Source organism: Dioscorea cayenensis, chromosome 14 (assembly GCF_009730915.1).
Source record: "Dioscorea cayenensis subsp. rotundata cultivar TDr96_F1 chromosome 14, TDr96_F1_v2_PseudoChromosome.rev07_lg8_w22 25.fasta, whole genome shotgun sequence".
Lineage (NCBI taxonomy): Eukaryota > Viridiplantae > Streptophyta > Magnoliopsida > Dioscoreales > Dioscoreaceae > Dioscorea > Dioscorea cayenensis.
Window position 1 is genome coordinate 19056416 of NC_052484.1, and position 26502 is coordinate 19082917.

Sequence of the window (26502 nt, forward strand, 5' to 3'; positions counted from 1 at the left end):
TCAAGTATTCGAATCGGGACCTAATCAATAATCAATTTGGTTAATATCTTTAATTAATTATTTAAAAATATCTTTAAACATGCAATTACTTAATTAATTACTAATTAATAATATTAACAAAATAAAAAAACCTAATCATAAATGACGTTATTTATATAGTATGACATTATTCATATTATATTTATATAATATAATATGAACTTTTGTTTTGAACCTTTGGTTGAGCCAGTATGTGAGCTACGGGTTGAACCGCGTATGGAAACCGCTAGGGTTGAGCCATCGGGTTTTTAAATTTTGAAACAGGAACCGAACATATGAAGGTTCCGGTTCCGGTTGTAGGACGGTTACGGTTTTTCCGGTTCCGGTTCTGGTTTTTGGTGGTTCGGTTCCGGTTCGGTTCCACGGTTTCAGTTCAAAATGGCCACGTCTACGGCAATTAAACTTTAGAAATATAAATACAAAAAATATTAGGTGGGTTATATAATAAGATATAAATTAATGTGAATTAAAAAAAAGTCAGGGGTTGTTTTTGATAAAAAGTCGGAAAAATTGCAGGAAAGCAATAAATAAAATCTCTTGTTTATTTTTCCTTGTTTGGGAAGTGCGAAGGCATCCATTGCTACCTATCCGCTCTTCGAAGAAATCTCTCGCCTCTTCCCTTCTTCCAGGCCAAAGCTCTGCTAATCCAAACCCTAGCCATCAGATCCGTTCCGATTTGGTTTCTCTAGGGCTTTTTTTCCGTGTTCTCCGATCTCCTATGGGTGCCGACGGCGATTCGAGCGGCGTTGATGGCGGCTGCTCGGTTACCGTCCACATCCGTTGTTCTAATGGTTCCAAGTTCTCTCTCCAGACTCCCCTCGATGTCACCATCGGGGCTTTCAAGGTCGTCGTTGCTGGGAATTGCGATGTGCCGGCTGAGCAGCAGCGGCTGATCTATAAAGGTCGCGTCTTGAAGGACGAGCAAACCCTTCAAAGCTATGGTGGTTTTTTTTTTCTCATCTTCTATTTGATTTTATGGTTCCTTTTTCCCCTTTTTTTGTTTTTTTGTTTTAATCTTTCTTCTGTTTGTGATTGCTTTGTGTTTGGTTTGTTGACGAATTTTTAGGGTTTGGTGTTTTTTCTTAATGCCTATTAGGTTTGTAAAAATTGGCATGGATTTTTGTAGAAGAGAATTTCTTCATCGAGTTGTTTGATGTAGTCGGTGATATTGGAACTATTTCGAAGTTCTTGATCGCTGTTGCTATATTAGTATTGATCTATTGAATCGCTCTATTTTTTCTCTGCAAATTAGCACAATTTCTTTTAAATTTTTTTATCCTTTCTTGATTTCCTGTGTTATTGGTTTTTGATCTGGTATGAATAACCTCATTCTGCTTAATAGTGGATTTGGGGGAATCGGCTGTTATAACAATTTGAGATTCTCTTGCATAATTATATCTTGACTTGAAGAAGTTTGTGAGCAGTCATATGATCAGAAAACGATAGTGAAATTTTTCTAATTGATTTGTTCATGTTAGTTTTCCATTATTATATTGTTGTATGTGCAAATATTATTTTACTTCTGTATACGCCTTTAGATATTAAATTTCACATGCATTAGTCTTTGATACCATCTGTAGAAGTTAACTCAATTCCTTTTGACATGTCATGGCCTGAGAAGCATCACGTTTTTTTTGTGATATTGGAAGAGTTGAGAATGGAACTGTTGTTGATGCATTTAGTATGTGAGAAATAAGTCTTCAGAGAGGGCCATATGAAAATTTTGAGTTTTAGAATTCGATTTTAGGTTTTTTCCTTGCTCTAATGGTACATTGAATTTAGATTCAGTAATATAGATCAAAAAACACTGAATTGTATGCCTCTAATTTTATTCTTTCAATTCATTTCTGTTTATTGTTTACGCATAGCTTTTTTAGATGCTATAGTTTTGGAAGTGATTTGCTTTTTCTCAATCTATGTAATTGGTCATTGGTTCAGGATGTTGGGTTTTAATCTTCTAAATTCCTTTCCAACATGATGATTGGTTTGTTTGTCTTGTTGCAATTGATTTGTATATTGCACGACATGGCTATCTTGAGTTTTTTGTTTGTTGTTGTGGTTGGGTTTTTCATTGTGTATGGTATTGCCATTGGTTAGATATGCCTATTTAGTATAGCCGTTTTGCATCATTTCCCGGCATATTTTTAGTAAGCTGTGACCTGGAATTTTGAAAAAATGACAAAGGAAAAGCTTCTTGTGTGGTTAATTTAGTTGTATATTGAAGTTCAGTGGAATCCTTTTATAGTAACACATCTTCACTACTGTTAATCGGAAAACAATCATGTGAGTTTGCACAAGTTTGTACACTTGTCTGTACTTGTTTGCATTGCCATCTATATGGTGTTCTGTTTTGTTTTATTTGTGATTGAGTGCCTACACAGTTATTTAGATGTGGCATCATAGGACTGGCAATCATCTTTTTGATGCACATGCATTGTTTGACTGAACTGATCTTTTCATTTTCTTTGGAAGGCGTGGAATCTGATCACACTATTCATTTGGTCCGTGGTGCTCCAGCATCATCTGCACCATCAAATACACCAGCTGCCAACCTTGGAGCTTCTAGAACTCCGAACGTTGGGGTTGGTTCCAACGAAGGTGTTGGATATGGGGGAGCTGGTTCTGGAGGTGCACAGTTCCCTGGTCTTGGTCTTAATGGGCTGTTTGGGAGTGGTGGGGGATCTAGTCCATTTGGAACTGGATTTCCAGACTTCAGTCAGGTTCAACAACAGCTGACTCAAAATCCCAATTTGATGAGGGAAATGATGAACATGCCAGCCATTCAGAATCTTATGAATAATCCTGATCTAATGCGAAATTTAATCATGAGTAATCCTCAAATGCGTGATGTGATAGACCGGAATCCTGAACTTGGTCATGTTCTTAATGATCCTAGCATTCTTAGACAAACTCTTGAAGCAGCCAGGAATCCTGAACTGATGAGAGAGATGATGCGTAACACAGACAGGGCTATGAGCAACATTGAAGCTACTCCAGAAGGCTTTAATATGCTTCGCCGCATGTATGAAAATGTTCAGGAACCTTTTCTGAATGCGACAACAATGGCTGGGGAAACAGGAAATGATGCGGGGTCAAACCCATTTGCTGCTCTTTTGGGGAATCAGGGTTCTGCTCAGTCTCGTGATGGATCCACAAATCTTTCAAACACTAATTTGGAACAAACTGGTGCATCTCCTGCACCAAATGCTAATCCACTTCCTAATCCTTGGAGCAATGCCAGTATGTATCATCCACTGTTCTTTTGCTGTTCATGCAGTTTTGTAGAGATTTTTGTCGTATCAATCATTTCTTAATGTAACAGCTGGAGCAGCATCGGCAGCGAATACAAGGGCAACATCTGGTGATACAAGGTCACCTGGGATTGCTGGGTTAGGTGGGTTCAATAATGTTCAAGACATGGACAGAATGCTTGGTGGTTTGCCAGATCCATCTTCCTTGAATCAGATTCTGCAGAATCCGGCCATGATGCAGTGGATGCAAAGCCTTATGTCCAACCCACAATTTATGAACCAGGTATATTTTGATGATATATAATTATAGTCAGACATTGTAGCTGAGAACTATGGAAGTTCGGCTTGTGAAGTATGCAAGCACACCTACTTATAGTGCATCCAACTAGTCAGTTACTTTTATAAATGGTTGAAGATTTTCTAGGTTGCATTAGATTAGATGCATGCTAAAAGCAGAATTTTTGTGTTAATTTTAGGTGCAACACTTGTTTGTTTTTTTTTTTTAAATATTATTGTTACAGTTATTTTTATTGTTCTTGATTGTAGATGCTTGGACCTCAAATGGGTGGTTTGTTGGAGGCTAACCCACAATTGAGAGAGATGTTGCAAAATCCGGAATTTCTTCGCCAGCTGTCTTCTCCTGAGACTATGCAGGTAGCTCAACAACAAAATAGCCAGGCATGCATTTCATTTGGTTTTTCTTCACTTAACTTTTTTTTTTTTTACTTGCAGCAACTTCTCTCCTTCCAGCGACTATTTTCATCACAGTTTGGCCGACAACAGCCAAATCAGTATGTTATCATATTCCTATTCTATTGCTCAACACAAGCCTTTTCTTAATCTCAATCTTTTGTTGCAGTATACCCTTTTCAAGCTAGAAGCATACTATTGCATATACAAAAACATTATAAACCTCATTATTTTTTATGTTGCCTTCGTGCCTTCGTTGTTGTTTTACAGTACTGAGTGTTTGTAGCTTTGCTTTCTTGTTACTATTTTTGTCCATATTGTTATATTTAGTTCTCTTGTTCTTCAATCTGCTAGTATTTTTAAACTTGGTAAAGCGAGATGATTTGCCTAGTATGCCTAACTTTGCTATGTTTCTTTCAGTTTGACTGGTAATCTACCCTAATCCTTCTTTTCTCAAATAAGCTTGCGTGCTTTTTGTTCATGCATTATTCTTTTTTTTCCTAGAAATTAGTTTCAAATCCTGATCTTTGACATATTGCTTTTCTATTTGTTCCAGGCAACAGAACCAGGGTGGGGATGGCACTGGTAAGGAGTTTTTACATACATGTTGCCCTTGGTTCTCTTAAGTTCTCAATTATTTTTTTTGCTGACCTTGTCCCACAATATGACTTTTGCATGCAGTGCAGCTTTTTTGGTTATAGTGGTGTTTTTGTGAATGTTTACTTTATTTTCTTTATATTATGTTGATTTCCCGAACTCACGTCAAAATATATAGTACCACCATTACTCTACATCATGCTTTGAACTCTTGCTGTATCTTGTTATACAACATTTCTGAACCTGTTTTTCTGTAGGCGCTCCAAACAACATGGGGCTTGATTTGCTGGTGAACTTATTTGGTGGACTTGGGGCCGGTGGCCTTGGCATGCCAAACCCATCTAATGGTTAACATATTACCTTTGCATTTAAGATCACATCTGACTCATCTCCTATGAAGAATAGTTTCTCATAACCAAATGAAAAGCTAAATAAATTTCATGTACTCATTTTGCAGTGCCTCCCGAAGAGCTTTACGCAACGCAGCTGTCTCAGCTTCAAGAAATGGGCTTCTTCGACACACAGGAGAACATCCGAGCCCTGAGTGCTACCGCAGGCAATGTCCATGCTGCAGTTGAGCGCCTCCTTGGGAATCCTGGTCATTAGTTTTTCGACAATGTGATTTTCTTCATTATATATAGCCCATTATTATGAGGGTGTGTAAAACCGAACATTTCTTTGCGTTTGCGTTAAGCTTTTAAAATGACAAGACCCAGAGATTGATCCTCTTATTGATAGCATGGAATAAGTAGATATTGGTCAATAGCTGCCAACTTTTAATACATCTTTGCTCTCGTTTATACTGAGTATGATTTGCCAGGATTATTCACCTTCTCCTTGTAAATACCCTTTTTTTAAAGAGCTGTGTACTGTTTATTGTGCAAACTGTTTATAGACAATGCATAACTAGTCTCTAGTACTTTTATCTTTATTCTCTTTTATTCATCTTAAATATTATTATGTAGTAATGTTTGTTTAGCATGGTTTTGCTTGAAAGTGAGTCATTTTCTAGTCCATTCTCAAATTTCAATGAGATTTAGAAATATTTGGATTGTGGGAATTGTGTCCATTCTTGACATTGATTTTGTTTGGCTGTTCCAGAGAATGAGTTTTTGGTTTAAACTCATGTGGCTGTCACAGAGTTTGATGTCTAAAAACTCTTATAGTAACTATCTATTTGTTTAGATTTTATATTATCAGGATTTTATAATATTATACAGGTAGTAAAGTAGGATTGTATGGAATAATTCAAAAATAAAGATAATAAAAATATAGTTTATAATCTTAATAAGATAAATATTAATTAATAGATAAGTAAACAATAAATAATTTATGTTACATTATATCTTTGAAAGAAACATAAAATATAAATTTTAGGTGATAACACCACGTTATATATATATATATATATACTGTTCCAATTATTTTCTAAAATTTTAAAAATTTTGAAAATTAAAGATAAAATGTATTTTAAAAATTTTAATATATATATATATATATATATATATATAACTTCAATCACAAAAAATAGCTTGTGGAGGTGAGGTGAGTGAATGTCCAATTTATTTCAATCCATGATAAATAAATTTTCGTAAAAATAAATAAAAAATAAAAAATTAATGCGGGTCATGGCATTGTGTGATTAATTTCATTCAAAGCCAAAAACCGCAGCATGTGGATGCAAACCGCTCACGGTGTAAACTTGTAAACCAAGTGTGGATAGACCGGTTTGTGGCATCACACACTCCAAAGCGCATTCACTCTCGACACGTGTCCTCATCTGGATGGCGTGTACTAGTGGTTCACATTTTTGTTATGGAAAACAACCAAAAGGATAAGAACCCCAACGTCATTCACACACACACATATATATATATATATATATAAATATATAAATAAATAAATAAATAAATAGATAAAATTTTGGTTTAACTATTACTCTACTGTTATTATTCTATTTGTTTTTGGATATTTTAAACGCTAATTTGGTCATAGTTTTTGGCATTCATATAAATAATTTCCAAATGAGATTAATTTATTATAAAGAACTAATTTAATGATATCAGTTGCTTTCATTTAAGCATTGTTTTTCTATGATTTTGACGAGTTGGTATAACAGTGTTAGTTGATATATAATTAGCTTAGTTGTACAACGTTTGAAAAAAAATAATTAGATTTTTTTTTTTGGTATAAATCTGATCTAATTTAAAGTGAATATTATGAAAGATAAAAAAACATAAATTATATAGAATTTTTTTCTATAATTTTAACTTTATCTCTTATATTCATTCCTATAACATCGAAAGATAAAGACAATTATTGATAATTTATTTTTTTAAAAATTGCGTGTATAGAGAAAATATAAAAGATAAAATTATCATTCAAAAAAAAATATAATTGGATGGGTTGTGCGTTCACACGTGGCAAAACTGAGCACACGTGCGAAAGGCTGGGCTTTATATAAACACCCTTCGGTTGTTAGACTGATGCACTCGAGAAACCTCGAATCGAGATCGTTGAAGGCCCATCTTGTCTTTCCTCTTTCTCATCGTCCTCTTTTGTGTATTTTGGCTGGGCCATCCATGGATCCCTACAAGGTTTGTTCTTTGATGCGTTGTTGTTTACTGTTCCTCAATGCAAATTGCTTTGTTTTTTGGTGTAATTTTCTGATTATTGTAGTAAATTTATGGGTAAATCTTTGAATTTTTTTTTTCGTTTTCTGATCGATCGGTGTTGTTGTTCGTTATTTGTTGTTCTTTCGTGCTGATTGCTTTTGTGATTGGTAATTCTTTGATTGTTTGTGGTTATTATGTTGTAAAGTTTGGATTTTTCTATCTTGTTTGTGGACCTTCGTTGTTCTTTGGACTGTGGAGTGATTTTCTGTGAATCTTTGGGCTTTTCAATCTCTTGTTCTGTTTATGTTTCTGATTAATCTTTGCTGATTTTGGTTCCGTTCTTCTTGTTTATTATTGCTTCGTGTGAAGTGCTTATTCACTGATTTCTTTCAAGTAAGGTTTTGTGAGATATTTTGATTCTCATACCCTTTTGCTGTTTTTGATCCACGATGTTGGTGTTGATTCGTTGTTACTTATGCGAATTACTAGTTTTTGTAGTCATATGCTGTAAAAATTTGGATTTTCAATATTTGTTTATGCGAATTTCTAGCGTTTGTAGTCATATTCTGTAAAAATTTGGTCAATCCCTGTTTTTTCTTTCTGATTAATTGATGTTGGTGTTCGGGTTTGTAGAATCGCCCATCGAGCAGCTTTAACTCAAACTTTTGGACTACCAACTCTGGTGCACCTGTCTGGAACAACAATTCTTCCCTTACCGTTGGTTCTCGAGGTTTGCAAATCTTCTCTTTTTCTTCTCTATAATTTTTATCATCTTTATGATTATTTGGGTTTTTATTTAGTTATTTATTTGTTTGGTGTTTTGATGAATTCTTGTTTCATAATTCATATTATTCCTTGATTGATGTGACTATTGATTTTGTAATATTTTAGTTTATTGTGTTAAATTTTTTTTTTTGGCATGTAGTCAGATATTCTCTCTCTATCTCTATTTCTATCTCTATCTCTATCTCTATCTGTATTTATCTATATATAAAATTCTCCTGAAGATTGATACGGTGTTCCATTTTGGTGGTAATCACTATGATTGATTATATAGGGTCCTCAAAACAATTAGTCTTAATCACAAATTGGTCCTACTTGTTACATGCTTCGGGTTGGTCCTGGACCATACTTACCTTATCAACTGATGGAAACTAAAACTTGGTCCACCTTGTTTGTATAACTAGATTGGAGAAACATGGAAATTTAATGGAGAAAAAGGGTGTGGAAGAAGTTGTTTTGAAATTGAATATTAAATTGTAGATATCTGAATGCCACAGAATGTTGTCTTTTTGGCCTCGGTGTTGTTCTTTTTTCGGTATGAATAAATAAATGTCACTTAAATTGTTCCAGTAAGTCATGTTGCTTTATCAGCATGATTAAAATGTTATTGATTTTTTTTTTTTTAAAATACTTGTACATATGTCTTGAACTGATTTTTTTAGCTTATAGAGTCGATGCTTCAGTCACAGATTGACAGTAATATTTTTTCTTTGATTGCACAGGACCTATCCTCCTTGAGGATTATCATCTTGTTGAGAAGCTTGCTCAGTTTGACAGGGAGCGTATCCCAGAGCGTGTTGTTCATGCCAGGGGAGCTAGTGCAAAGGGTTTCTTTGAGGTTAGCCATGATGTTTCTCACCTTACCTGTGCTGATTTCCTTCGGGCACCAGGGGTCCAGACTCCTGTCATTGTTCGGTTTTCAACTGTTATTCATGAGAGGGGGAGTCCTGAAACTTTAAGAGACCCAAGAGGTTTTGCTGTGAAGTTTTACACGAGAGAGGTATTAGGACTTGACTATTTGTATTTTCCCTTTGAAGCCACTGGCTTTGTTCTTGTGCAGATACTTTCACAGTTATTTTATTTCTTGCTGCATGAGGGGATCACATGAATAAGACATTTTGAAGTATGCCTGTTTCCTGTGTACGAGACCATAAAATAGGTCGATGATGTTCTAACATCCATTGTCTTTATTTTTATGGCAAACTATACTTCGGGATTTTTAATGTTTGCGTGGCTTAAATATGAACTTAGCTAGGGGGTTCATGTTTTCAGGCATTTTGGTCGTACGGACTCGGTATCCAGGAGCTACATAATATTTCATACTACCTGTGAAATGGATACATTCTGTTGAGTGTGCATACTTTACAAGTAGTGAGAGTGCCTTCTTGCTAAGCACTTCATTACAGTTAGTTGGTTTCTATACAACTTAATTTCTGAGTTTATTGTATTTAAATTTTGATAGTAACACTTCCACTTGTTTCCACTGCTTCTAATGTGTCAAATGTAAGCAAGATTTATGTATATACTTGTTTCTCATTCCCATTTACGTCAATTATGTGGTGCATATGCACTATGCAATAGTGGCTGCAAAATTGTTGATAAGTTTCTTATTGTAGTTCTCCTGTTGATAGGATGAAGATTCTAGATGTTCTATATCTTAGTGGTGTAAATCTAGGATTGGTTTTAAATTAGTAGTGTTTGAGCTGACATATATTTGTTACTTTGTATCATCCTACAGGGTAACTTTGATCTTGTTGGGAACAATTTTCCTGTGTTCTTCATTCGTGATGGGATGAAGTTCCCTGACATGGTTCATGCACTTAAGCCAAACCCAAAGTCCCACATTCAGGAGAATTGGAGGATAGTCGACTTTTTCTCACACCACCCAGAGAGCTTGCACATGTTCTCCTTCCTCTTTGATGATGTTGGTATTCCAGCAGACTATAGGCACATGGATGGATCTGGTGTCAATACCTATACTCTCATCAATAAAGCAGGAAAAGCTCATTATGTCAAGTTTCACTGGAGGCCAACTTGTGGAGTGAAAAGCCTGTTGGAGGATGAGGCTGTTATAGTTGGAGGCAATAACCATAGCCATGCTACCAAGGATCTTTATGATTCTATTGCTGCTGGGAACTATCCAGAATGGAAGCTTTACATTCAAACTATTGATCCTGATCATGAGGATAGATTTGATTTTGACCCACTTGATGTCACCAAGACATGGCCAGAGGATATCTTGCCCCTGCAACCGGTTGGTCGTATGGTCCTGAACAAGAACATTGATAACTTCTTTACGGAGAATGAGCAGCTTGCCTTCTGCCCATCTATAGTGGTACCTGGAGTCTATTACTCAGATGATAAGCTGCTCCAGACTAGGATCTTTTCCTACTCTGATACTCAGAGGCACCGACTCGGACCAAACTACCTGATGCTGCCGCCGAATGCTCCCAAATGTGCTTATCACAACAATCACCATGACGGTTTTATGAATTTCATGCACAGGGATGAGGAGGTAGTTAATATAGCCAAGCCTTAATTAAAATTCTTGCCTTTTCCTTGTCTGGAAACTTTGCTTGTTATTCTGTCCATACTAAATTCATGCCTCATTCTCCTCTTCAGGTGAATTACTTCCCTTCAAGGTATGATCCTGCAGGGCATGCAGAGCGGTTCCCGATTCCACCTCGTATTCTTAATGGAAAGCGTGAAAAGGTGAGAACTGCTCATCATATAGTCCTAATGTTAGATTTTGTTTAGGGCGATTGATTTATGAGCTAATAATGATGTTTCTATGCTTTTTTGGCCGCAGACTGTTATTACCAAGGAGAACAATTTCAAGCAGCCTGGTGAGCGATACCGCTCCTGGGCTCCTGACAGGTTTTGCATGATTTCCATATGACATTTTTATTTACTGCATCTGACTAATTTACTAAACTGATCATCTATATTCTTTCAGGCAAGAACGTTTCATACGCCGCTGGGTTGAGGCTTTGTCTGATCCTAAAGTCACTCATGAACTCCGCAGCATCTGGGTCTCTTACTGGTTTCAGGTTTGTGCATACCATGTTTATTTTGATTTGATCATCTAGTGACATTATTAATGTCTTGTCTTTTTATTAGTCACTAGTGTTTAGTTTGCTCATTACTTGAAATTCAAAGACATCATTCTTAGTGATGTTGTTGTTTTTGGCCACATAGGCTGACAAATCTTTGGGTCAGAAGCTGGGTACTCGTCTCAATGTAAGACCAAGTATGTGAAAAGATGATGGACATCAGAAACATTTGGTTTGAACAGAGTTTATAAGTAAGTATGTGGTCATTGTCCAAAGAAGAAGGAACACAACTAATGCCCAAATTTATGTATTAAGTTACTTTGAGGGTCGATAGTTCATATACCCATACTTTGGGTGTGATAATAATTTTATATATGCGAGTAACAATGACATTTTGTTAAACTGCCTTCTAAGTAAAGTTGTTGTGACCTTTTTCTGTTTGTTGCTTCTTTGTTTGATTTATTTATTCATTTTGTTCTAAGTTGTTATGACCTTTTTGTTCTTGGTTTGATTTATATATTTACTTGTATTTCCATTCATTTGTTCCATGAGTGATACTATATATATCAGTGGGTGAATACCTGCATGTGCACTGTGCATGGATCTGTACAATTGTCACCTGTCTTGGTGAATGTAATGTGTGTGAATGGTTTTCCGTTCGTTTCCTACGGGTTGCGAGCGCCACCGCTGTAGGCGTGTCGTAGTTTCATGTTGGTATGTATGTATGTATGTATATATGTATATGCATACGGGTAGTGTAGACTCACTGCAGTTTCTGTATGTGTATGCATCTCTATGTATGTCATTCACGTAGTTGCACGTTATCACAGTTACCTTTGCCAAGTATGTATTTATGCGGGTTTGTTTGATGGACATAATAAGGATGACAATAGTATGGACTATCATATCCTAGTTATTATTTTTTTGTTTTTGTTTGGTAAGCTATTAAAATATGATAATAATTCTATTGATCCATTTTATTCTACTACCACATGGTAAGTAATTCTATGAGAGAGTCAGGATGAAAACATGTAAGATATAATATAAAATTAAATTAATTTTTGATATTTTATTTGGATTCTTCCGGGTTCATTGTATATCTTCTTTTGATTTTTGAACACGAGATTTGGGATAAAATATTTGTCAATAACTAAATAAGACATCAATACAGTATTTTTTATCTAAATTTTTTTTATTATATTTTATCTTTAGTTTTTCTACCTGGATGATTATTTTTTAAATTGATTTTGATGTGATCTATTGATTTTACCAACGACCTTCGGCCTATTGTAAGTACAGCAGTCGCCGATGGAGCCTCCCCACTCGAATGGTGAGAGTTCGATTCCTACCGAGCGACATTTTCGGGAGTTATGAATAGTGATTATGTACTAGTGGTTCCAGCGCCCACGTGAGCGCGACCCCGTCCCCACTTGTTCCATCGAGACTCTGCACGCCCCCAGGGCCTCAGTGGGCTCACCCCGCTCCTTTTCCTCAAAAAGAGTAATTGTCTATTTACATATAATTCATATCATTTTCTATAATTACCCAGTCCACTTCAAAGATAAAATCGGATAACAAAATGCTATCTAATAACTAATTTGGTATATATAAATATAAAATAAAATATATGTTTATCATACTCGTATCCCTTCCTACTCTTATCCAGTTCTCATATCCTATCCGCCCACACCCTCTCATGTCCAACAAACGTATCCTAAATAGCATTGTGCTGCATGTATATACACACATACACGTGTTCATACATGCATTTGCGTGTATATATAAACAATTTTCTTTTTTCGGGCAAATGTGATGCAAGACATGGACAATAATCTTTTCTTTTTCCTTAAAACTATGATATGCTATCCATATGAGTCACATCTAAAACTTTACATGAGAAATGCTCAAATAATAATCTTTATGCATATAAATCACGAACTTCAATTAAGAGCAAAAAGGTCCTCACAATCAAGCAATGAAATTACATCAAAACACCATCATCCGATCACTAAACAGAGGCAAAGTTACCAGCAAAATATAATACATGTCATACTGACCAAGCTTCAGTGATCCCCCCTGCTTAACTCTCCCGCCGGCCGTCTACAGAACTTCACAACTTGTGCTACACCGCCTTCCAAATACGAGGATTTACAAAAGAAGACGGACCACTCGACACTTGTTGCACAAGTCCTCGTATATGGTGACAGCATTTTTCCTCGTCTTCTGATAATCTGGTCATCGACTTATTCTCTCCAGATGAATGTCAAATAAGCGATACATAAATAATGTATATATACAGTGATATGGATATAACAAATTTAGTGCCAAAACTGATTAGCTTGACTGAGCTGGTGCTGCTGGTTGATTTTCTTGTTTACCATCTACAGGCACAAACCTGGAGGGAGGGCCACAGATGCTCAGCACCACCTGCAACACAACCATATTGCTTCTGTTAACAAACGATTTCAATTGGTCTTCGAGGACTGGTATGGTAGTGAGGAATTGAAGGTTTCAATTTACTTACAGGTAGGAAAACTAGTCCATGCAGAAATCCAATAAGCACTAGAGCCAGAAACATTTTGAAATAATAGACCTGTAAACAGTACTGAAAGGTCAGTGCGGAATGTAATCACATGTATGTTCAATGTTAGCGAAACAAATAGAGGTGATGCATTAGAGACCACAAAAAGTTCTGATCTTGCAAAGTGTAGAACGATCACTCCAACAAGCTTCGTGAGTGTGATTCCACTGCAGCCAAGAGGGATGCAAATGTAAGGTACAAAAATATCTTGAAACCACAAGTAGTTTCATTGCATATTGTGAAGAAGTGTCTCCCACGAAAGTAATGGTAAGGTGTGGTCAACGAAGAACATATAGAGTGTGCAATTTATTTAGAAAGACTGGACTTGTTGACTCAAGGATAGCATGAAGAACATACAACGTCTAAGATTTATATGGAAGGACTGGGGCCTGCTAACTGAAGGATAACTTTTGCCCCTATTACTATCTGGCAGTATTTTGTGTTTCTATATTGAGAAACTAGATTTGGAACCCTAAAAATGAAGTATTTAACATGCTCTTCCATTGATAAAAGACATGAATAAGATCACGAATACAATGATCAATTAGATAGTTTGACAATTTTGTGGAGCAGCCTGTCAATATGAAAAGTACTGTTAGATGTAAGATACGGTAGAACATGTGGCAAAAGGAGAGCTTGAATAAATATTTGAGGGAGTTTGAGGCAGATGAGATCTATAGAATTAATTCTTTGTTGCATTAACTAAACCCCCAAGATTGAATTAAAAATCTATTAAATGGAAGACCTTGCCTAAGCGAGAAGCCTGGAAGATATTAGGCTTATGGCAAAAACATGAAGCATCCAGTTCAATGCTGGGAATTGAAATAATCATATGAGGCCTTAAACAAAACTAGACTAAAGTAAGAGTATAAAAAAACAAAAAGCCAAGCTTATGAGGCCTTAAACAAGAAGCTTACCTGAAAACAGAAGCACCCATTGTACATAACGCCTCCTTAGCCCGTGTCTCCCTATCCCCACTGGCAATCTGTAACCATAAAAATAATACTAAGTTGGAATGACAAACCAAGCTAACAGAAAATGGGCATGCAGCTCAACATGATAAAAGGTCAGTAGTTTGATTGCATACAATGAAAACTGTCCATTGGTAACTTTTGGCAGGAGATGCCACAGTAGAGCTGTATTACAATATGGGATTTTATGACAAATGATTATTCTATTTTTTCAATTCTGAGATTATAGAGGTGGCTGTCAACTTTTGATAGAAAAATGAAAACAATCAACACAAAATATTCAGCAATGCCAATATTGACGTTTTAAGTGTGCAAAAGATCTTAAGATTTCCAGTTAGGACCAATGAATTTTGACAGTGTTCACCATAGAGTCCAAACCATATTGTTATCCACGAGTTCGCCAAACCATGTTGATTCTTATGAGATGCTTATTTTGCTGTCATTCATGAAGCCATGGACAAAGTAGCAGCAAGTAGAACATGATTGTTAAAAGATGGAAGCTTCTAAGCATTTAAATTGGTTTACCTATTCTTGTTATATGATAACCATGTAACACTGCATGCATGACATAAACAAACAAAAGTTATTATCATGGTCATATGCATAGTTAGCCTCTGCATGCATGGCATAAATAAATAAAAAATGTGATTATCATGGTCATATGCAAATAAGGAACACTTCACAGTCGGCATCTTTTAAACTATACCCTGCTAAAGTTGGAAAATTAGCAGAGTATGTAGACATGCAAGGGTGAACTGCTTTAAGTTTACCTAAACCCCATGAAAAATATAATTAATATAACCTTAATTGAATTCATATAAACAAATTAACACTAAAAAGTAGAAGTCATGTCAATGGGCAAAGCATGACAAAGCAGTAAATGAGTCTTACTGAGAAAGCGTGAGTTATATGCACACAAAACTCAACAGCAATCCCCACTGACATAACAAGGTTCACGACAGACACTGCATTCAGTTGAATCTCCAGAAGTGCCATGACTCCCTGCAGAGAAATTTCAACCAAGCATATGTTGCAAATACTATCAGAATTGTATAAAACCAATAAAAGACAATAAATAGGCAAAGCAAGTTGGAATTAAATAAAAACATGTCTTCTATCTTAAATATCAACAGAAGAACCGAATTACCAATGCCCAAGCAGCTTAGAAATATGTAGAAAATGGTGACCATAGAGGTTAAATGCATCTCATCCAATGAAAAAAAATACTAGGAAGTATCATTATTTTTGCACAATGGATACAAACTAGATATAATATGCACAATAATATGCCCAGGTGGTACACTTTCTTTTATAATATGTATGTTGACAGTCATCATAAGGTACAAAGATAAATTCAGTATTGTTGAGGCAACTCTTCCTCAGAGATTATATACGTTGATTGAAGAAAACCACACCTCAAAGAGGCGATGCCATGTCAGGTATGAAAATGGTGTCAAAATAACACATACAATTATAGCATCATATAGTTTTAACATTTGCTACTAACAGGAGATACAAATAGTCTCACAAGAAATTAGGTGGTATATGATGTCCCATCCCCCTTCAAATTATGAAAGGGATGTAGTCAGAGAACCGGCTCTTCAACCATTATTGACTGCAATTATCATATTGGAAATCCTTTAAGTCCACTTCTGAATGCATATAATGCAATCTAGAAGATAATGCTAATGACTACTTTCCTTTCGGTGATTCATGGGTATGATCCATACGGAATTGTGACATTTGCACAAAAGCCTTAACCTTTGTCAAAAATGCAAATAACAAGAACGATGAGATATGCACAAGGGAAGTTATTTTACCATCATATCCACAATAATCATTGTCAACACCATAAGAATGATTGATGAAGTCCATAAGCTGCATTTGCAAACAAATGAAATTTAAAATAATGATCTGCCTGTGGTTTATACATGAAAAGGCATGATGAGAAAGAAGATTTCTAACTCTAACTAAAAAACATAAAATAAGCATAAAGCCAGTAGTATTATAACTAACCTGCAGGTGATTACTAGACAAACAACAAACACAGCACCTGCAAATTAAAGACATGAAACTTTGTCAAAGGAATATTGTATCCAATGGTTAAATCTTTGACATATTTTTATAGTCAAAATGCTATGTTGACCCAAATGTTAGTAGCCCCTGAACAAAGATCATGTAACACAAGAGACATAGTCAAGGAAACTCCAATATGCTAACTCTTGTAATTCAAAGAATTCTCATACCCATATGCTTCTGATTTAGATCTGCAAGTGATAAAGCAAATTATCTTTCTGAACTTCAGAAACTTGAACTCATTCACATTAAGAATGGCCTTGTTCCTTCACTCACCTGTCATTGTTCTTCTTACTTATAGTTTGACATGAAGCTTATATCATGTCTTCACATGACCAATAATCTCTATGATCATGCAAACCATGCTTTTGCATTATTTACCATGAACATATATTGCTGCAAAGTGACATTAAATGTGAAGGTACTAGTTTTCAAAGATTGAAAAAGCTGATAGGCACCCAATTATGGTCAAATTCATGTTTACTCTAGTTTGACATGAAGCTTATATCATGTCTTCACATGACCAATAATTCTTATGATCATGCAAACCATGCTTTTTGCATTATTTACCATGAACATATATTGTCAAAAAGTGACATTAAATGTGAAGGTACTAGTTTTCAAAGATTGAAAAAGCTGATAGGCACCCAATTATGGTCAAATTCATGTTTACTCTAGTTTGACATGAAGCTTATATCATGTCTTCACATGACCAATAATCTCTATGATCATGCAAACCATGCTTTTGCATTATTTACCATGAACATATATTGCTGCAAAGTGACATTAAATGTGAAGGTACTAGTTTTCAAAGATTGAAAAAGCTGATAGGCACCCAATTATGGTCAAATTCATGTTTACTCTAGTTTGACATGAAGCTTATATCATGTCTTCACATGACCAATAATCTCTATGATCATGCAAACCATGCTTTTGCATTATTTACCATGAACATATATTGCTGCAAAGTGACATTAAATGTGAAGGTACTAATTTTCAAAGATTGAAAAGTGATAGGCACCCAATTATGGTCAAATTCATGTTTTACTCTAGTTTTGACATGAAGCTTTATATCATGTCACTTGACCAATAATTCTATGATCATGCAAACCATGCTTTTTGCATTGTTACCATGAACATATATTGCTGCAAAGTGACATTAAATGTGAAGGTACTAATTTTCAAAGATTGAAAAAGCTGATAGGCACCCAATTATGGTCAAATTCATGTTTACTCTAACACTAGCCATCTTCTATAAGATCAATTATGTATAGTAACTATGACAAAATCGAAATTGTGGACTTTATTCTATTTCATGTGTGAGCTAGTGAACTGATACAAATTGAGGATCTTACACGGAAAGAGCATCATTGTGAGCAGCATTAAAATTAGCAACCAATTTGCCAGACACCTATACATTTTAAAATCTTAATCTCTTAGACTAGTATGATCATATAGGGACAACATTAAAGATAGTAAAAATTATCAAATTTACAAATCTATTTCAAGCTTTAAAGTTAATGACATTCTATTTAAAGGCTACAATTTAGTCATCATTTAAGAACTTCAGCACTGTGCTTTTGATTTTGATTAAAAGCGAATAACCTCGTTATGAAGCAAAGTGACACTTAAGTTTGACATCAAATTAAACCTTGGATCATGCAGCGGTACTTTTATTGCTTTTTGGGTAATTGAAACTTTGCCTATTGTTTACCAGCAATATTTTTCATTTATCTGCCTTCTAGTGTTATTTTGTCAAGAGAGGACTAGGAAATGGCACAAAAAAGTCCCTCATGTTCTCAAAGAGAACTAGAGAACCAAGATATCCTTCTCATTTCATGGCTGGATTTACCAACCACACATTATAAACAAGTTGTAAGAAAACTGAAATCTTCTTCCATCCCCAAACCCTAGAGACTTACATGATATATATATATATATATATAAAGCCTAGATAAGACAAATATATAGCTAAAGTATCAAACAAACTGGATCAGTTCATACGTAATCACCTATAACTAGAATAAGATCAACTAAACTGAGATAAACAAAGCAAAAACATGTAAAATAAATGCAACATGTACAACTTGAGTTCTCAAATTAACTTAGCTGATAACTAAAATGCCACTAAGGCATTCTAAACAAAAAAAATGTGCAATGTTTGGAAGCAAGCTAGTCATCACGAATGGTGGATATAGAAACATAGGAACAAGAACATTAGAAGAAATGGGGAAAACAAACAAGAAAATTCAAAGCATTAATTCTATAGTTGCAAAATAAGTCAGGGTGTAGTATTGGCTATTCTGAAACTTAAGATGGTTAACAGAGATACTAACCAAGACCAATAGCAATGTTGATGACTGCTGTCTTCCAGATATGCAGATATTGTTCAAAGAATATGTAGAAAACAGAATATGGGAACACCTGTATCTGCATTGGCAATGTTGCAAGAGCAATATTAACAATTAATTAAAAGTATTTGCAATATTCACAATATCCATTGAAAGCAAGAAAATTACACAATTCCATAACCGCTATGATTTGTTGAATGCATACACAGTTGATATTTTTTGACATAGACATTCGTGTTGGGTATGTTAAATGCAAACAAAACATGTTTTCGTCTTGATTCAACTCAAACATATATTTATATCAATATTCACTTAGCCAATGTGGAAATATTAGGCACTCCACTGCACAATAAAATTTCAAAATGAAGATGTGGTGACTCCATCAAGAGCATAAATTTGGGTGCTCCATATATGTCTTTGTGTGATCACCCAAACATGATACTCCAAAAATGAGGAAATTCATCTAAATGAGTTATGTTAAAACTATTGAAAGACAACACAATGTTGATTTTGCCAAAGTCACTCAAATCCAGGCAACCTGATATTGACAAAACACAACCCAAAGGAGTTTAATTTAAATAAATTAGTGCCATTCAGCTTGACATGATCAAGGCCAACCTAATTTAAACTTTAATTCATGATCAATTCTGGCATAATCAACTTGGAAATGGGGCATCAAGCCACAGCTTTTCAGGATTGGAAACTTTCACATGCGACGCAAAATCCAAATGGTGAACATTGCCAAAACTACCAACAAACACATCCAAATGGAAGTGACAAACAGCTTCAGATGGGGAAATATTGCAGATCTTAAAACAACAGAGAAATTTATTGATGTTAGTGTGATGCACAACTAATGTAGGATTTTCATCAATGTTGAAAATCAACATAAAGGAATGATTTTTAATCTTCAACAAAAGTGCTGCAACTTTCTCACAAAGATTCTTCTAAAGAGTCGAAGAATAGTGTCATGAAGTAAATATACATAAATGAACAAGTAGAATAGAAAGGCCATGTTTTATTCATGAATAATGCTTCCTTAAGTGGCTCTTTATTTATAGAACCAAGAGATTCTAAGAATAGGATGTTCCTAATATAAGAAACACTCTAATTGCAGTAATATTGGTCTCAGAATAAACTTCTTACATTAAGAAAAATATAGCAATCTCCTTAATTGGTTAATAAGGTCTTTTCCTTCAGGAGTAAGTCCTGCCAAATTTAATGTGATCATGCATCTCCAATTAAGATTCAGCAACATCTTCAATAGTAATATTAGTACTTTCCTAATTATGCACTGCATTATTTATCTTATCGACCCTTCCTATTTCATCACCAATTAGCTAATAAGGTTTACTCACTGTGCTGGTAAGAACTTAACATGACGCTTATATATCTTATTAATATCTAACTGGTTTGGCTGTTATTCAACAGGAACTTCAATTATGCATCCTAGAGTTTCATGTAAATTGCAGCATGTAAGCAGTGGGAACGGGAGAACATTCAACTTGGCTGGAAAATTACTCGAAAAGCCTCATGCCCCAGCAATTTTCAGCTTATAAACAGCATCCAAATAATAATCAGGATTCCTAACCAAATTCCATTTTTCAATTAAATTATCTAATAATATACACAATATTTTTTTCATGTAAATATGTAATGAAAGCATAAACACACTATTCTGCTGCTTACATTACTACTTTGCCAGTTTTTGTTTAATATGAAGTTCTTCATTTACCTGTAAAGCATCAGATATCCGAGAACTGAAATCCAGTGCAGCTTTCATTGAACTGACATAGTCACTCTGCAGTAAATGCAGGCAAAGAAAATGGGCAAGAAAGATAAGGACATCATACCATGGGAAAAAGAATTATAAAGAAAATCCACTTTTACTTGTTTATTAAGAGGTGTATGATATGTTCGAAATGATGAAGCTTGAATAAGACCACTGTCATAACCTGAAAAATGTAAAAATCAATAACTAGAAAAGTAAGATGAATAAAACACAACACATGATCATTTTCCAAGAATATTTTGTTACTTAAAATCTGTAACAAGTAGAACACACCTGTTAGATCTACACTGCTCGTGTAAGCTCCTTTACCACCCTTGGCACAATTAGAGGATGGCAATGCATCAAGAAACCATGGAAGTTTTTCCTTGAACTGTATTGTAGAAGGACGGCCATTGTGCAAATCTGAAGAAAGAAAGCACTGGACAAAATAGAATGATTAGCATCTTAAGAAATATATTTTAAAAAATTGTTCCAGAGTCAATAACAGTATAATCAATAGTCACATTCAACATGATATATACTCCCAGTGAAAAGCCAAAGTTCAATTGGGAACTGATTTTGATCAAAGCTTAACATAAAGGTTTTACAATAAAGAGTACCATGGCACAGTCATTGCAGATTCCACCCACACTGCATGAACCTTTATCTGGCTGACAGCAAGGAGGCTATAAAAGCAAAGTACAGACAATTTGTTTAGTAAAAAAACTCTAAATGAACTCGTATGTTAGCAATTAGATCATACTGAAAATTTTGAGATAAAAAAAATGTCACTTAGAGTCATCTTCTCAATCTGGATAAGTATATCAGAAGTGACCAAGTTCAAAAAATTTTAAATGCAATTTCACTCATTAACCAATGCAAATACACATATTATAACACAATGATGAAAGACAAATACATCTGGAAAGCTGCATAAATGAATTAGAAGTGCAAACAACAAGGCAACTACGAAATATAGCGACTTCTACTAGATATTCACTCTAATGGAACAAAGCTAACATAGAACTTTATGTTTAGAGAATATGATGTAGAATCTTGAAGCCTGGGGGAAATGGCATTCAAGAAAAATGAAAAAGATGTAATATACAGAAGCCTTTCTCCTTGATAAGAGAACAAAATCACCATAACAATTTCTGTAAATAAGTGAATTGATTCTTCATTAATTAATAGGCCCTCCTTAAAAATGGAAATAAGCAGAGTACTTGATCCTACATTCCGTTAAAACAAATGACTCAAAGGTACAATTGATAGCTGTCTTTGCCACTTGAGACCAACTGGGGCATTCCCTCTTCATGCCACCAATCAAAGCTACTTCATGCACACATCTCATTTATACAGCTTTCTTCTACAGTGTCCATTGAAAGTATTGTATTGATATCTTGTATTAAAACAACTTGTATATAAAGAAAAGAAAAAGTCTTAAGGATATGCTACTGAAACCTTTTATACTTCTATGATGATGTTTTCCTAAATCCATAAAAACAAATGCTACAATCTCTACTTGCAGAACCCAGCAAGTACTTGGATGATTTATCTTACCCTAAAACAAAATTCAAAACAAGACATGCAACAAAAACTAATCAGGACAGTATAATTCAACTCAATTTCATATAGGTGTACTAATTATCTGTTCACTAGAAAGCACAATGAGATTATGGTTTGGCATATTTTCTTACATACAATAACATAAGGTTAGATACAGAAGGCAAGTAATAAGGTATATATAAAACCTGATCATCAGGAGGGCAATAGCTCCCATTGACAAACTTGCGACAGCAACCAAATGCTTCAGGAGATAACCATACAAGGAAGTCATCAAGCCACGAGGCAGCAGGCTTAGCAATGTAGCTTGATTCTGGTGTCAGTGATGCTTTTGTAATCTGCACATGATTGACACAAAGGAACCAAAAAAAGTATTAAGATTGTTCTAGTGATGGAGCCAATCTATATTCAACATAATCTACAATTTTACCTACCAAGCTTAAAACTAAAATGGAGAAGCTAACTTTCCATCAGAAGCAGGTGGTTATGACAACTGGTGAATAATAATGATAAGTATTTCATTTGAAAAAACCACACAATGGATTATGAACCATACACTCCAAAATCTTTACCATTAATAAATCATGGTACCAATTGGGTGGTAGTAAATGACAAAAATCATGCTACAGAACTAAATGCTATGATGCATAGATCTGGGTTAATAACATCAATTCTTTGCTTTTGCAAGGCTGCTGGGCATTCATCTCATACTTATCAATAATTTCAAAATACATCAAACATTTAAGAAGAAATATGGATAGTATTTTCCACATAATTACAGTCCATGGAAGCCCAAAGACATAGAACAATAGAATTCTAATATCCATTTTGACTTATAGTGCTTACCACTCTTTTTTAGAATGCGTTGCCCATACGATTCTATTATTAGAGTACCTAATAGTCACACATTGGTTAATTTGGAAAATATGGATTTGAACATACAAGCTTGAATCTCTCATCTTATAAGCATAAGCTTTTGGATGAATCAAGTCAAAATAGGATGTTTGGTTTAACTAGAACGCTGCGCACATCAACCACTAATACTCCTTTCACATTATATTTTTAAAATTCAATTAATATTTTTAAAACATAATAAAAGTTAACAGTTATTGCATCTAAGTTAATGCAAGTAAGCAATCAATGAAAAAAAATATTTTAAAATTTATTTTCTAAACTTACACCTACACCAAACTAAATTATTATTTGATGGACTTCTTTCAGAAGCTAATGCTAATTGCCACATGGGTTGACTTTCTTAAACAAAGTTAGCAGGAGATTTCCCATGAAGGCATAAAAAAATATATATACTTGATCACAGAATGGCATTGTACCTCATTTGCAAGAGAGTTGGAATCACATTGGCTGATGGAACACAATTGATTAGTTTGGTTTGACTCCAAGCTGATCGAGAAAGATAAACCAAATCAGTGGCATGTTATCTGTCTATTTCATCTTTACACTAATTTCGACAATCAACAGCAAGTCATTATCTTGCAAAATTAGACAAGCAAACTTATAAACAATTATAATAAATCATTCAACAAAAACATAAAAGATTCATGATGCATTCCATTCCAACAAAGGGTTCATTGACATCCCTCCAGCCATGCCCAGTCGACTTGTTAATTTGTCCAGCTATAGCAATCAATTATGTTTCATTATCATGCTGAAACACAGTAGCTACTGTCTTCAGTTGAAATACTAGTGAAAAATTACAAGACTTCATTACATATTGATTTTGTTGATAGCAAAACTGAAGGCATTGCCTCTATCAGGCAGCCCTTTTAGTTATAAGATATCCAGTTATGATATATGACATGTATATTAATTTAAAATTAAGACACACTGGAGAAGTCATATTAACAAACATCTCAATCTATGTTCCAAAAATACCAATATCAAGCTTAATTATTCTAAACTTTGTTTTGTGCAGCATAAAATAATAAATTAGTTTAGTGTAAATTGTAAATTTGAAAACTAAGAACAAAATATTTTTTCAAAATGATTGCTTCTTACGTGCTTAGATACAATAACTTCTTAACTTTATTATGTTTTAAAATATTGATTAGTTTAAAAATAATGTATGAAAGAATATTAGTGAGGTTGATGTGCACCCATTCTAGTTAAACCAAACATCCTATTTGTTGGGTTATTCAAAAGCATACTTGCCAAGATGAGATTCAAGCTGCATATATTAATCCGCGTTGCCAAGTGCTGTGTGCCGGCTAGGTACTCTAATAATAGAATCATGTGGGCCGCGCATTTACAAAAAGAGTGGTAGCACTGGTCAGAAATGGATGTGGGTCTGACGGGCTTCCATGGACTGTGTGTGAGCCTGTCACTCTTTCTTCTTAAACATTTGATGCTCAACACAGAAGGCCAGTGGCTCAGCTCTGAAGATGAAATGCTGGCACGCTGCTTCAGGCTGGTGACCGGCTTTCAGATCTATGCATCGCCTTGTTGATTCTCTGTAACAATTTTCGTTACCGGTGTTTCATGTTTCATCAGGCCACGGGTCTTGCTCCAGTGATGATTTCAAATGAAATGCTGTCATTATTCGCGGTTGTCGCAACCGCTTCGATGGAAGTAACTGCTCATTTCCGGACCCCAACGAGCAGGCAAGAATGTGGTGCGGGCTGCAAATTGACTCCTCTGAGCAATCGCCAGCTACTTTTTCGGTTATGTGCGAATGGCACTCCGCCGCGCAGGCCTCGGCGTTGACCTGCTGCCCTGACGACGTCTGTGGTATCTCCTGTTGATTTAACAATGCTGGACTATCGATAGTATTGCCCTCACGATCGATCGGGTTTTAACGTGCCCGCGCTGTATCTAACGCTGTGTTGACGTAGTAATGCCAGGCTGCGTCATTGATAACGAACAGGTAATTAGTACTGTGAGAATGAGTTGAATTTGTCTGATGTTGCGTGTGTTGCAGACACGGGCACCAGAGCAAATAAATCGTCAGTGCTAACAGGTTCTGGTGAAAGACCAACGTTTATGGTTGAAAACATCATCAAGTATAAAGGTTTCGGTAACATATCGCAGACTTTAACGCCTGGGATGATTTAACTGAAATATCAATACAATACTCGGTGGTTTGTGGGCGGCTGTAAACAGATGTGTGCATGCTAACGTTGATGGCATGAGGAATGGATTGATGGTAACGGGTAACCAGCGGCGGTCATTGAGCAACGGAATGGATCAGCACTAACGGCTGGCAGGGGACTAATGAAAGTCGGTCACTGGTGAAGGTGACCACGTTCTTGTCGGGAAAGGCGCGACCCGTCTTTCATTTTGTGAATATATTTCTGGCGAATCATGTTCTCTAAACATAAAGTTGTTAACTTTGTTCGGTTAGGCGAATCAGTGATCGCCTGTTCGTGGTTGCTGACGTTGCGCCTCTGTCGTACGGCTTTCAGATAACGTCGACCAATGAACCCTGTGTGTTTGCGTGGGATTAATGCGTTAAGTACGAGACGGTCACGATATGCTCCGGATTGACTCTGGTATTTTATCTCAGGGCCCGTGTCGATCAGTGCTGTTTATGCAGTTCATTGGGACGCAAACAGTATCTGCAACTCGCGCTGTCGGTGACGTGCCGTACTGTACAGGCAGCACGATCAAAATCCGGTTGACTCACTGGGGTACTCGTGAATAGCGGGCTTATTGCTGATATTGATGGGTGGTGCCTGGCGATATTTTGTCGGTCTTCTTTCTTCAATTTACCGCAATATTGCCTCTAATACAGTTGGAAAAAAAACGAACTTCGATGCGTGCGAACCAGCCGGGGAGACACTGACGATGGCTGGTGAATACGTTACGGAACCTGGCTGAAATGATGCGGAAAATGATGCGCTATTGTTTATTCGCTATTGCTTTTCGGTTATTGATTTTGCATTCGGATTGTGACCGGTCGGTGTTCAGCTTCTCCATTCGGTTTATCGCCCACTGGTAAAAGTGGTTGCTATATTCTTTCCCGTGGTGTTGCCCGACCTTTGCTGCGTTACTGAGTGTCGAGATGATAGCTGCGTTTCCGGGCGATAACACCTGAGCAAATGAGCAAACAAAAACCCGAAAATATGTGTAAGCAACGAAACGGTGTTGCTCTTTCGTGCTACATGAAAAATATTGTGTGTAATTAATGGAATTTGAATAGGAAAT

At 35.5% G+C, this 26502-nt stretch overlaps 3 protein-coding genes across 3 annotated transcripts in view; 2 read left to right on the forward strand and 1 right to left on the reverse strand.

Moving 5' to 3' along the window:
- The first annotated feature begins 576 nt into the window (after positions 1-576).
- Positions 577-5462, forward strand: LOC120275616 (ubiquitin domain-containing protein DSK2b-like). The gene is made up of 8 exons (XM_039282242.1): positions 577-980; positions 2512-3279; positions 3362-3573; positions 3837-3944; positions 4023-4081; positions 4537-4565; positions 4835-4924; positions 5035-5462. Exons 1-8 carry the CDS (start codon positions 758-760, stop codon positions 5181-5183), a joined length of 1638 nt encoding a protein of 545 aa, XP_039138176.1. The 5' UTR covers positions 577-757; the 3' UTR covers positions 5184-5462.
- A 1581-nt stretch (positions 5463-7043) lies between these two features.
- LOC120275519 (catalase-1/2) lies at positions 7044-11476 on the forward strand. Its single transcript, XM_039282129.1, has 8 exons — positions 7044-7174; positions 7826-7922; positions 8698-8975; positions 9714-10490; positions 10598-10687; positions 10785-10852; positions 10932-11025; positions 11174-11476. The coding sequence occupies exons 1-8, from the start codon at positions 7064-7066 to the stop codon at positions 11231-11233; spliced, it is 1575 nt and encodes a 524-aa protein (XP_039138063.1). The 5' UTR covers positions 7044-7063; the 3' UTR covers positions 11234-11476.
- Positions 11477-12932: 1456 nt separating this feature from the next.
- The window catches only part of LOC120276224, a 22302-nt gene continuing 8732 nt past the window's right edge, over positions 12933-26502 (reverse strand). The window contains 17 exon segments of the mRNA XM_039282946.1: positions 12933-13455; positions 13553-13621; positions 13710-13776; positions 14527-14594; positions 15472-15582; positions 16401-16458; positions 16597-16633; positions 18993-19086; positions 20743-20808; positions 20898-20962; positions 21073-21217; positions 21399-21464; positions 22530-22679; positions 23673-23754; positions 23756-23784; positions 24713-24809; positions 24915-25093. Of these exon segments, the coding sequence (XP_039138880.1) occupies positions 13363-13455; positions 13553-13621; positions 13710-13776; positions 14527-14594; positions 15472-15582; positions 16401-16458; positions 16597-16633; positions 18993-19086; positions 20743-20808; positions 20898-20962; positions 21073-21217; positions 21399-21464; positions 22530-22679; positions 23673-23754; positions 23756-23784; positions 24713-24809; positions 24915-25093 (1476 nt within the window). The 3' untranslated portion in view covers positions 12933-13362.

Excerpts from the sequence above, each read along its gene's own strand:
- LOC120275519 (XM_039282129.1), top strand. The coding sequence starts at position 7,064 with ATGCACTCGAGAAACCTCGAATCGAGATCGTTGAAGGCCCATCTTGTC. Across the intron at positions 10,688-10,784 it reads TTAATGGAAAGCGTGAAAAG|ACTGTTATTACCAAGGAGAA; the intron begins GTGAGAACTGCT and ends TTTTGGCCGCAG. Across the intron at positions 11,026-11,173 it reads GGGTCTCTTACTGGTTTCAG|GCTGACAAATCTTTGGGTCA; the intron begins GTTTGTGCATAC and ends TTGGCCACATAG.
- LOC120275616 (XM_039282242.1), top strand. The coding sequence starts at position 758 with ATGGGTGCCGACGGCGATTCGAGCGGCGTTGATGGCGGCTGCTCGGTT. Across the intron at positions 4,082-4,536 it reads GGCCGACAACAGCCAAATCA|GCAACAGAACCAGGGTGGGG; the intron begins GTATGTTATCAT and ends TATTTGTTCCAG. Across the intron at positions 4,566-4,834 it reads CCAGGGTGGGGATGGCACTG|GCGCTCCAAACAACATGGGG; the intron begins GTAAGGAGTTTT and ends GTTTTTCTGTAG.